Source organism: Barbus barbus (assembly GCF_936440315.1).
Source record: "Barbus barbus genome assembly, chromosome: 26".
NCBI lineage: Eukaryota > Metazoa > Chordata > Actinopteri > Cypriniformes > Cyprinidae > Barbus > Barbus barbus.
In genome coordinates this window covers 457,762-471,116 of record NC_136754.1, presented here as the reverse complement: position 1 = coordinate 471,116, position 13,355 = coordinate 457,762, and the positions used below count along the sequence as shown (strand labels likewise).

General features: G+C 38.9%; 1 protein-coding gene across 1 annotated transcript; it reads left to right on the top strand.

Annotated features, from left to right (window-relative positions):
* Window positions 1-3,065: 3,065 nt before the first annotated feature.
* Window positions 3,066-10,595, top strand: LOC306845755 (interferon-induced very large GTPase 1-like; the record flags this gene model as incomplete). Its single annotated transcript, XM_079378734.1, has 2 exons — window positions 3,066-3,458; window positions 5,832-10,595. The coding sequence occupies 2 exons, from the start codon at window positions 3,066-3,068 to the stop codon at window positions 10,593-10,595; spliced, it is 5,157 nt and encodes a 1,718-aa protein (XP_079234860.1).
* Window positions 10,596-13,355: the final 2,760 nt, after the last annotated feature.

Genomic DNA, 13,355 nt, shown 5'->3' with positions numbered 1-13,355 from the left:
GAAATTTTCTGGATTCCTGTAAGGAAATAAGGAATAATACTGCCATCGTGTGCTATCAAAATGTCCTATTTCCAATTTCAGAAGTCCTGATTACAAGCATGTTGCATTCAAGTGCTTTGCTGCTGGAAAGATTAGGAATCGTGGAGGATGCCAGGTTTCCTGGGAGAATCTTATTATAGTCAAAAATCATAGATATTTAAGATATTTAATTTGAAATACAAGTCAGTCGTATTAAAAATATGTTACGGCATGACACCCATATCTGGTACTTAAGTAAAAAGTCGGGTTTTGTGTGTAGTGAATAGATTACACTATTAGTCTCCTTTGCCCATCACAATTGATTGATCAAAAAACATCATCTTTAAAAGGTGCAAAACACATTTAATTACACACATTTGAGAATTGAGATATTTCCTATTTCCTGATATAGTTAACAGGTTTGGAAAAATTTTGAATAAAAAGGAAAAAAATAAATAATACATAAGCCTATATCAGTTATACAGTGCTAGTGGTTGCTGTGTGTCACATGACAACCGTGCCCCTTCAAAAATCATGAGTGCATGACGCCCCTGGAGGGAGGTCTCACATTGAGACTGATGGGAGCGGCAGTTCACTGCATCAGAATAGAGAGCCCCGTTCGCCGCCGAGTAAGCAGTGCGAATGGAAACGACGGAAGGAGAGCTAACACAAACATCAGTCGGAGGTACAATGAAAGTTGTTTTTTTATTTTTTATTATTAAATTCAGTCAGATGGTCAGGGCTAGATGGGTTTTCTTTATGTGGATATTATTACACTGTAAAAAATGAATCATGGGCCTTGTAATTTTCATTTAAAAAATTAAGGTGATAGTTAAAATAGTGTGTATATTTCATTAAAGAAATTGTGGTTCAGTCAGTGTTGTATAGAAAATATTGAGGACTTTTCTCTAATAAAACCAAGAGTTGTGTTTTCCTAATTTTTTTTTACATTTTTAAATTTTTAATTTTTTAAGGAAACTTAAGCAGTTTTGCGGCTTGAATGGAGGAACCGATTAAACAGAAAAATTTAAGGAAAGAAGGCTACCTATTAATTTTCAGATAATTAGCTCAATTTTGCAGTTTTATTTTAGAGGTGATTGTTAGTTCACAGCCTGCTTTGCATATGGGTGGATATGGAGAGTACATTTTGAAATTAAGTGCTATTTTATGTGTTTTTAAGTGAAGGAAAACATCTATTAATGTTCAGTTATGTTTGACATTTGAAAGAGTTTCTGTTACGCTGAAGTGTCTGTCGTTACGATTGTGCAGAAGAGTAGAGATTATGGTTATGGATATGAGGCATTATGCTTTGTTCAATGAGCAATAGCTTTGCTAGGGCAGTATTTTCCAGTATTTATCAAGTATTTTCCTACTTGAGCTGTCTGGCTGTATTCAGTCTTTTAAATGTACAAAATAACTGAAAGTCAAAATGTCAAATACAAACAGGCCTTACTCAACATCAGACTTTTGAGAATTAACTTAAGATAAATGAGCACAGTTCACTAATTATATTGAATTATGTCATAGATTAATTAATTTAGGAGATTTTATATGATTTATTAAGGTAGATTCCATCAAAAAAATCTACTCAAAAATATTATGTGTAATATATTGTTACCATAATTTAAGTAGATAGCTCAAACTATTTTTTACAGAGTAGACGTGATATAGCTCTTGAAGGCCTTTTTGAGCTGCAGTTGTTGCCGCCCCGATGCAAAAGGAGTGGTTTGTTCCCCCTCGGCTAGGGGTGGGCGATATGGCAAAAATATCAATTTTATTTATTTATTTTTTTAGAAATATTAAGATTCACGATTTTATCATGAGTCTTTGTCTTGTTGGTTTTACTACTCTACAAGTTGTTTGAGCAGTGCAGCCAAACTAATTTCCCGATTATAAAGACAAAGCCTTTAAAAGGTAACAAAATATAAAAAAGTATGGCAGATATTTAGGCCAAAGTGGGTAAAGATAAAAATCTGTCATTATTTTATCTGTTATTAAAAAATTAGAACAAAGATATACATTACAAATACACATAATATACAAATAAAATAAGTAAGGAATAATTGACTTCGATGCGTTGAATTATTAGAAAAATAATGCACACCAGTGGCCTGGCAACTTCTCCTGGGCACCGCAGCATTGGCTGCCCACTGCTCCAGGTGTATGTTTCACTACACTTGGATGGGTTAAATGCAGAGCACAAATTCCAGTATGGGTCACCATACTTGGCACACACCACTTCCCTTTCCTTGTTTATACGCCCTTTGTTCCCTGAGTCTGGTGTCAGCTGTTATACGTCATTCCTTGTGTTCTGTGTCTCCTGCGACTCCATTGTTCTAGCGATTGGATTAATAAATGTTGATTGATGAAAGATTCCCTTGTCTCCTCGTTACCGGTCTCCAGCGAACGTGACGGAACAGTTGACCAGTGAACCTTACCTCTGCACCGTTGTTACGTGTTGTGCAGAGGAAGGCTCACGAGGAAGGAGAAACATCTAAATTTAGACGTTTAATAATAGTCCAAGGAGAGGATACACAGAAATCTCAGAAGCAGGCTGCACCAACATGTAGACATGTACAATAACCGACAAACTCAAACTCAAATGACAGGAACTAATATAGTGCAGATAACGAGGACTCGACAGGTGAACTCAATAACTAATTAAACAGAATGGGCAAAACTAGGTCATAGGATAAAACACACACATGTAACAGCCGTTTTCCCCCGTTTATTTTTTCCCAATTCCCATCATCTCGTGGACCTCCCAGACACCACAGGACTAAGATGGAGGGAAGGGATCCTCCGGTGTCTGGAGAGTGTCCTGCCCCGAGCCAGAACCAGCCCGCCGTCGTCCGCAGCTCTCACAAGCCCGCCGTCTGTGGGGAAATTAACGCCGCCGTCTGCCGTTTCCTCAAGCCCGCCATCCGTGGCTCTCCCAAGCCCGCCATCCGGAAGTTAACGCTGCCGTCCGCGACTCTCCCAAGCCCGCCGTCCACGGGGAAAGCAACGCCGTCGTCCATGGCTCTCCGAGGCAAGCCTGCAAGTTTATGAAGCAAGCCTGTCAGTCGCGGCTCCCTCCAGGCCAGTGCCAGCTCCTGGACAGCACCCTACAGAGCCTGCTCCTTGACAGCGCCCTCCTGTGCCCGCCTGTGCCCGCCCGCCAGTGTCCGCACTTCCAGAGCGCCCCCAAGAGTCCACACTTCCAGAACGCCAGCCAGATCAAGCCTCTACTTTCCCCAAGGAATTTTTTTTGGGGGGGTAGTAGGGCTCCTGCCGTAGAGGCTGAGGCGGGGGCTGGGGCCGCGGCCTCGGAGGCGGTCCTGTCATGGCCTCTCGAATCTTCTGCTCCGCCATGGGTCCCTGAACAGGCGCTGCCCTGGAGGCCGTCTGTTATGTCTCTTGGTCTCTGGAGGCCTCCAGAGCGCCCACCCCACCTCCCCGTTGGATGTTGCGAGGCACGAGACACGCCTTCAGAGAGGGGGGAATATATGTCAGTCCTGTCTTCCTGTGTCTTGTGTTTCCCCTCCTCTCGTGCCCATATTTGGCTTGTTCCTGTTCCCGTTTAGGTTTATCAGTTTATTAGTCTCCAGCCGTGTGTCATTAATTATCTAGTTTACTCCTCTGTTTATAAGCCTTCTGTTCCCTGAGTCTGGTGTCAGCTGTTATACGTCATTCCTTGTCTTCTGTGTCTCCTGCGACTCCTATGTTCTAGCGATTGGATTAATAAATGTTGTTTGATGAAAGATTCCATTGTCTCCTAGTTCCCGGTCTCCAGTTTCCTTATAAAGGTCCAGAAATTTGTTGAGTTTTTCGTGTCTTTGTTAATTATATGATGTCATTACGTTGCTGTCTTGCCGCCAGCCAATCGCTGCATTGCTGATTGTGGTTTCGAGTATTGATACATCTGCCCTTTTTGGGGACCACGAGAACACGCAGTAATCTTAGACAACTTAATCCAGACATTTTAATCAAATCTGCAAATTTGTTTGAAGAACCAAATTAACCAGAGATCATTTATCACAATTAGAAGATCTGGCATCTTTTAAATAATTTCAGATGTATTAAGCAAGGTACGAAGAATGGACCCCTGGTTACCCGTGCTTTATTTTTAAAGACTCTTTATTGGATTCTCGTTTGTGTATTCTATCTGTCCTTCAGCAACACTTTGTAACATATCAGATGAGGAAACTCAGGTGTTTATCTTTATGCTGTTATTTGTGATATAGTAGTCAATTAATTCTGTCCATTAAAGGAGTCATTTAATATTCCTTATGCCATATGAATTGCTCTGTAAATGGCAGATAAAAACTTAGGTGGTTACAAACTAACCAACACAAAGTCTACTTTCTTTTTACTTACAAGATCAAACCAGAACTGTTGAAGACAACATGGACAACACAACCACAAAAGAAAAAGAGAGAGACAGGGTAAGTTCTGTGTGAAGTGTAAACTAACCACTGAAAACACTTGGCTATATGGGATATATATATGTTTTTTTTTTATTGTTGCAAGTTGCAAGCTAATGCTAAACTTTTGCGTCACATCAATCTACAGTACATACCCCATAATGCCAAAGAGATGAAGGGTGCAGATGTTGAAAATAGTGGTCATACAAAAGTCTGTTGAATCATACAAAAATAGTTTATTCTCACTATATAAATCAGTTATGAGAGAAACTAAGTGGAACAAATTCATTGCCCAGGGGAAGAAAAATGCACAGTGTTTTTGTAAGTGTATTTACTTCTCATTAGCGTTTAGAGCAGTTGTTGTTGCTAGGAAAGGCTTGTTTTGTTTACTGTGTGGAGACGTGCTGATATGGCGTTTGGTCTTGTACTGTATCGCCTCCCTTGTCAGTGTCGTGGCTTGCTTGGCCATTTGTTGTGATAAACAGGAAAGTTGGTTCAGTTTAATTCAATTAGTATTTTGCTATACGAGTATAAAAAAGCTTAGTTTACCACAGCAGCCATCGCGGCAGCACTCGTGTGAAGACCGAAGAGTGTAAAGACCATCGACTCTACCGTGCGACTCCACTATACAGGGACACCGGCAAGGGATATAAGTATCGTATAGTATATTTATTTCTCCTCTTTACTACTACTATGTGTAAGTAAGTTGTTGTATTTTTAGCATGTGTGTTTGGCTCAGTGTTATTTTTTTAGGATTACTGATAAACTAATGTAGTTTGATTTGTATTTGTTATCTATTTTAATTTTAGTTAAAGTTGTAGTAATGTTTGTCCTTTTATTAGTTTTTTTTATTTATGTCTGTATAGGTTTTTTTAATTAAGTTTTAGGTTTATTTAATTTGAGTTATTTTAGTACTTCAATTATAATTAGTAATAATATTTCCAATAATAATTAGAATCATAATTATACTCATACCTTTTGTTCCTTTAATATTTTGAATTGTTTTTAGCTTTATTTTTTGTTTTCATTTAATGTTAAGTTTTGAGAAATTTAGTTGTATGCATTTTTATTTAATTTCTTTATTTTTAAATGTGCATATATAGTATTTTTAAAGTTTTAGCTTTTAGTTTTGGATCTGTTTTAGTTGTTTTAATATTACAATTGATTGCTTCTGTTGTCTTCATTTGTAAGTCTCTTTGGATAAAAGCGTCTGCTAACTGACTAAATTAAATAAATGTACAGGCAATACTGCTGCACATCTATACCTCTAAATTTAAATTGTTTTATAAAAGTATCCAAGTGTAAGCTCTTGATCACGTCTGACTGAAGGATAAAGCTATATGGTGTCTGGAAATCTGTTTGCAGAAAATATCCTGTTAGACAAATGACTGTTAGTTTATTTTACAGGCCAAAACAGCCAAAGACCTTGGAACAAGAGGAAAAGAACTGAAAAAAGAAGTAGAGGGACTTTTTCACAGACTTCAACTTGAAGCCAAGTTCAACTATAAACTGAGAGCTTCAGATGTTCTTCAGATAACTGCACATTCATTGCAGTCCCATGGGTCTTGTACTGAGGAAGAACTGGTTCACATGTTCTTACAAAAACTACTGATGATGAACTACAAAGCCAGAAGTATCACTGTTACAAAGACTAGTGAGCATCACAATGAAAAACAACAAAAAGCCAAACAATCATCTGAAGACACTGTTGATGTGTTTAGTGAACTTTTTGAAGAACCATCTTTGTCTGATGAAAGAGAGAGCAACACAGACCCTATTCACCCGATGGATGTTCAGATGGCTGTGTTTCATTGTGCTGATGGTTTCCTGAAGCAGCTGATGGTCACTAAACTGTCCCAGTGCCGGTACGCTCTGCCTCTGCTTGTTCCTGATCCATTCACACAACAGATTGAGTTTCCTCTCTGGACATTTAGAGAAATTAACCAGAGCTGGAAGATAAAAAACAACAACTATGAAACCATCAGTCAAAACCAGCCGGTCTGGAAGGCAGCGACTCCAATGGTGTTTTTCTTCAGATTTGGCTCTGTGTCCTCATCCAAGTCTCAGCTGATGAACAGTCTGATCAACGAGAGACACCACACGTTCTTCCACAGACACTGTCCAGGCAGCAGCAGAACCAGAGTCCTGATGGATGGAGTGGTGGAGATCGCCTGGTTCTGCCCTTCTGGGACACATGATGATAAATTCACCAGCCGCATTGCCTTCTGTAATCTACACGGTGATGCAGGAGAACATGAGAAACAGCTGGATATAATGACTAAAGAGGCCTCAGTCAATGTTGTCGTCTTACCACAGCTCAGCAGGAATGACGAAGGAATGACAAAAATCCAAAGCCTTTACAAGGACCCAAAGCCACTGATTTGCCTTCTTCCCGAAAATGATTTAGCTCTCACTGAGCAGAGGAATGGAAAATATAAAATTGGTTTGAAAGACAGAGGTCAGGCAGAAGTGTCTGAAGATCTCAGACAAGCTATTTCAAATTGTCTTTCAGAATCTGCTTCCACTTTCAGACTTGAAGACGTGTCCAAACACTCAGACATCAGAGTAGATGAGGAAGATGATGATGACTGCAGGAGAGGAAAGGAGGCAGCACAGCAAATGATTAATTTACTGAAGAGAAAACATCTGACAGAAATCAAAAAATCTGTTCTGCCCTGTCAGGGCGAACTGTGGCATCAGTGGTGTAAGATGAATAAAGAACTAAATCGACCTCAAGGAGATGACCCAGACATGGAAATTAGTAAAAAAAAAATTGAGATGATGAAAATCCGTGAAGAGCAGCATAAAGCTCCCATCAGTGAGTTTATACATTTATTCATGAAACAAATGAACTCACATGTTACAAATAAATCAATGTTTTTTCTTAAATGGCTCAGAATCCTCCTGGATGAACATACCTCAGCTGATCTTTCTAGTCTACATCAAGAGTATGATAAAACATGGTCAGAAGTCTCAAAACAAAGTAAGAGCAGTAATAAATCTGCAGAACTGTTGCCAAAACAAACAGAACTTGTGAAATTATCTAAGAAACTTCAAGATGCAACATTTGGTTTGGAGCACATCATGAGGGAGATCGGTCAGATCTATGAATCATGTTCATCTGTGAAGGAGAACAAGAAAAACTTGAAGATTAACTTCTCTTCTCTCCCAAGTCTTGCAGCACGGATGATGATCTCTGGGTTTCCTCTAGAGCTGATGGATGGAGATACAGCTCATGTTCCTGTGATCTGGATCTCTGCTGTTCTGGATAAACTCATCCAGAAACTGGGACACCAGAGAGTCTTTGTTCTGTCAGTTTTAGGGCTTCAGAGCTCTGGGAAATCCACCATGCTGAATGCAATGTTTGGACTCCAGTTTGCGGTCAGTGCTGGCAGGTGCACCAGAGGAGCTTTCATGCAGCTGGTCAGAGTCTCAGATGAGATGAAAACACAGATGAACTTTGACTATATTCTGGTTGTTGATACTGAGGGTCTTCGTGCTCTAGAACTGTCTGGAGAATCAACAAGACATCATGACAATGAATTGGCCACATTTGTTGTTGGTCTTGGAAATATGACATTGATCAACATCTTTGGAGAAAACCCGTCTGAGATGCAGGACATTCTTCAGATTGTGGTTCAGGCCTTCATGAGAATGAATGAGGTCAGACTGCATCCCGGCTGTGTGTTTGTGCATCAGAACGTTTCAGACGTCACAGCTAGAGAGAAAAACATGGAGGGAAGGAGACGACTGCAGGAGACACTAGATAAGATGACAAAACTCGCTGCTGAAGATGAAGTCTGTGATGCAGAATGTTTCAGTGATGTCATTAGATTTGATGTACAGAAGGATGTGGTGTATTTTGCTCAGCTCTGGGAAGGGACCCCACCCATGGCACCACCAAACCCTTCATATTGTGAAAACATTCAAGACCTTAAGAAAACTATTCTCTCTTACATCTCAAAATCAAATGGCATGATACTGACAGACATAAATACTCACATTACAAATCTCTGGGAGGCTTTGCTGAAGGAACGGTTTGTGTTCAGCTTCAAAAATGCCCTGGAGATCGCCACATACAGGAGATTGGAGACAGAATACAGTAAGTGGACCTGGAGTCTTAGGAAGGCCATGCTGGAAACTGAAAACAAACTACAGAACCAAATAGAAAATGGAGCAATCAAAGAGGTTGAGGAAACACATCTTCAAGAAGAACTAAATGTAAAAAGTACAGAAGTGAAAAAATCTATGTCAGAATTCTTTGAGAAAGACAACAATGCCAGTATACTGATTCAGTGGAAAACATCTTTTGAAATAAAAGTCTCACACATACAGGAAAACATTATTAGGGAAACGCAGAGGAAACTGAATGTGGTGCTTCAGCAGCGAGTCCTGAAGAAAAAGATTGATGATCAGAGGACACAAAATGAAAACGCTCTCCTTGAGGCGGCCAAACATCTTGCCTTAACTCTTAAAGACAAAGACAAAGCAAATGATGATAAAATCCTGCAAAACAGGTTTGATGAGTTTTGGGGCAACTGGGTGAACGAGATTATCAAAAAGATACCTCAAGCCCAGGATATTGACATTTTAAGAGATCTGAGGGATCTCCTCAGAGACATCAATGAAAGTTCCTCTGTACTAGAACACTGGACAGAAAGCACACAATGTGATGTCTTGGAGTTGTCAAGCTATTCAGACTATGTACAGGTTAAAAAACACAAAATTACACAAATTACAAATGCGCTTAAATTAACAAAGACTGAATATTCTAAAGAGGATGACAACCAAATAAGAAACTTGCTTGCAGACATTGCTCAGCAAGCAAACAAAATGATCATATCACACAACATTGCAAAGATGGGCTACAACAAAAGCTACATTCAAGAACTCATTGATGTCATCAAGGCAAAATTAATAGACTATGAGCAAAGACAACAGAAATATGTGTTCAAGAAACACTTCTTCAGTGATTTGGTACTTTCCATATGCAAGAAAGAACAAAATACATTCATTGAACAACACAAAATCTTCAAGGAAGCCAATGACCCTGTTCTCTATTTAAAAAAAAAAAGAGAAGAGTATTACAGAATTTTCCAGAAATACTGTCAGGGAGCAACATCAGCTGCCATTATAGGAGAGATCATCTGTAATAAACTGAAAGAACCCATTCAGCACAGTGTCTACAAAAAAACTGCCCGTGATTTGGCAGATGATATGAGATCAAAGTGTGAATCACTGAATGGAAACAGATCTAATCTGGAGAAACACATCCTGAAGACTCTGGCAGAAAAGGAGGATTTTGAGGCATACATCACCTACATTCATAATCCCAAAGAACACTTCAAGAGTTTCATCAAAGATGAAGTCAATCAGTACATAAATGATAACTTCAACATCAGTGTTCTGCCAAAGTTAGATGATGATTTAAGGCAGAAAGAGAATCAGATCATAGAAGCAGTGCAGAGAGCATCTGAAGAGGTTGATGATAGTGGAGATGCTGATCTGTGGTTGAAGATTTTCATGCTGAATTTATCAGATGTGCTGATTTTCTCTGAAAAGGACCTTGAAGGAGTGAGTCGTGATGATGTTGATGTAAAACTTCTAGCCGAGGTAATAATAAATCAACTTCCTTCTATAATTTCTGACATGAGAAAGGAATTCAGTACAGGATCGTTTCTACAGAAGCTGGAATATAAGGACAAGCCAGATGAGATTCTAATCGAACACCTCTGTCAGTGCTGTTGGGTTCAGTGTCCGTTCTGTGGAGCCATCTGCACCAACACAGCAGAAGACCATAAACCACAACCTCACAATGTTCCTTTCCATCGACCTAATGGACTGAATGGGTGGCATTATAGAAGAACACAATATCTTTGTGCAGGCTTTTGCACAACTCTAGTGGCAAGTACTATAGAGTTTTACCCATCTCATGAATCTGAAGAAACCGTTCCATATAAAGATTACAAATCAGCAGGAGGTGTTTATGCTGAATGGAGCATCACCCCTGACCTCACTGAGCTGTCGTACTGGAAGTGGTTTGTCTGCAGATTTCAGAAACAGCTGGAAAATAAGTACAATAAAAAATTTCAGGATCGGGGTAAGATCCCAGATGAATGGAGAAACCACTCAAAACAGGACGCTATTGAGAGTTTGGACAAATACTTCTGAACAAGCATAATGAATGATGAATAATCAGTGAAGAAAAATGAAGGATTCTATTTATTCTTTAATTTACGACTTTATGAATAATATTTTAGTTCAAGAACACCTTTGAAGAAAATCCTGTTAGGGTTAGGTTATAAAAGCTATAAACTGTATTTACTACTAATTATTAGGTGCAACTAATCACTTTATAATTTGGTGAGGTGAATTTTTGCTTTTGATAACAGTAGAAATTGTTTTTACTTGTTTCTTTGACATTTCAAGAGTATTTTTTTCTTATCTCATTGTTATTAGCAATAATGATTAGTTTCTAAATGCATACAAAATACTTATGTGTCAAAAACAACAGTAAATTAATAATTTGAAAATCCTGCTATTAATTGCATGCAGTACAGGTCTGAAAGTTTCCGAGTATTAATTATTTTGTCACTTGTTGTGCTAACGCTAAGGAGGATTAATAAATATTAACGTGTGTGCCTTAAATTAGCTTGAGAAAGCCAACTTACTGATCTTCTACTTAAGCTTATTATTAGTGGTGTTTGAGAAGCAAACAGTGTTGGGCTAGTTACTCAAAGCATGTAATATATTACTCATTACTAGTTACTAGGGGTGTGACGAGACACTTATCCCACGAGACGAGACATGATAGTGACATTCAAGTAGAAGTGTTGTATTAATCTCATTAACTATCATGTGTAGCTTGAAGCTATTGTAATTTCTCTGTTACCCATGTACGATTATATTTCATTATGTATTTTATCAAATCACATAAGCTTGTAAGAAACTGTTTAATTTTCATTTTTAATTATAGTAATACAATGTACCACATGCTGATCAGAGGGATGTGGGTGGGATGTAATGCTAGAGTAAAAAGCCACAATTTACACAACAGTGTTCAGATCATCTTTTTTCTTGACAAAAAAAAAAGTATCACTGTGAAGTTGTCAAGTCATGCCCTAGCAACCATTTACAGCACCCTAGCAACAGATCCCATAGACTGCCATTATAAAAGGCTCAGATGGATATATTTAGATCACGGTGTCATAGAGATATGGGGTGGGCTCGTTTGACTCGGGCCACAAATAGCCAATCATGAATCACCACTTCCTAGCTACGCCCTAGCAACCATTACCAAGTACCCTATGTGTGTTCCCCCTGTACAGATGAGTTCTGCATTCCCCTCAGTAAATCGCGTTCCGGAGGGGTTCCACCCGGAAGATATACCCGACAGATGATTAATGTATCAGTAAAGCCATCTGGGATTGACATTGGGTGTAACAACATGTATACAGTAGTGCCCTGGGCTGGAAGAGCTGGATGAAATTGTGTAAAAGCTCTTTTGGAGAGGTAGGGAAGGGGTGCCTTTTATTTTTCATTCTTTACTTTTATCATGTATTGTTAATTTTGATAGAAAGGGAGTTAGTATTTTCATTGTATTTTCTTTTTTATATAATGTAGAGTTATTAGAATATTTGGGTAGAGTAGGCAGAAAGCTAGAAGGTGTTATGTTTATTGTTTTGGCATATGCCCCTTCCTGAAGTCATTTATTCCTGTAGTCATGTACTTTTTTTAAAAGTCATATATTCCTGAAATCATTTATCCTATAATACTTAACTATGAAAATCTTTTAAATGTAAAATGTGATTGTTTTGTGGAATGACAAGGGATGGTGAAGGTCTTAAGCAGGTCACTGTCTGTGTTACGAGATAATACAAACATAAAATACAGAGACAAAGAAAGATTGAATATTATTATTTGACAAGTAGTCATTATTTAACATTAATTGTCAGTATATAGTTTGTGTCTTTTTACACTGGGAAAGTCAACACTGGAAGAAAGGATCAACGAGCACCTCAGTGCTTAGCAGCATGAGTAGACTCAACTGGAGGGTTTTAAAACACACTTTATACTCCAACACCAGACAGAGCTGGAGGACAATACGATCTGCCTGAAAGCTCCTCTGGCAGCGATGGACAACATCACCAGGAAACGGGAAAGCCTGGAGTTCCTCTGGCACCGTGGGATGAACCAGTACATCATTTATTACATTTCTTTGTTTTATTGATATTGATTTTAACAATCTGTTTAATCATCTGACTTATCATTCATGTACTCTACATAACCATGACAACCATGGGCAAGGCTAAGACATTCCACGCACATGCTTTAATACACATTGATGATTTATTCTTGATTCATTGTTTTGACCCCCAAGAATGTATAGGTAGGGAAGTGGAGTCTTTTACTCTTCTCTAGTCAACTGTGGGGAGAGATGTTTGTCTCCGACTTCCTCCAGAGTGCGGTATCATGAAGAAGCCATTTGTTAAGAGGGACTGAAGGACCATTATTGGTTCATATGTAACGGAGGCCAGCGAGTAGGTCCTGTGCAAGTAAACCTCATTCCCACGGAGCAGCCGAGCGGGGACCCGTTACACATAGATGGACGAAAGGAAGAGGTGGACTCATGGTGTTGCACTCTGGGTAAGGGGTTTAGAGACATGATAAAGTCTCAGAGGGGGAATGTGTTGTGATATTTTATTCAAAAATATGAGGTATGTTATAACCATAATCAATATACTGATCAATATGGAGATTGTTTTAATTATTGCTTCAATACTGGATGTCTTAATATAGACTGTGAGTCTTGGGCACTCTCTGGTGAGCAAGTATGCTACTTTCCATTGGGCAGCACCAATGAACTAGAGTGAACTAGTGAACTTTGCGTGACTTCCAAGAACATGTCAAGGATGGCACTAACAAGTATGA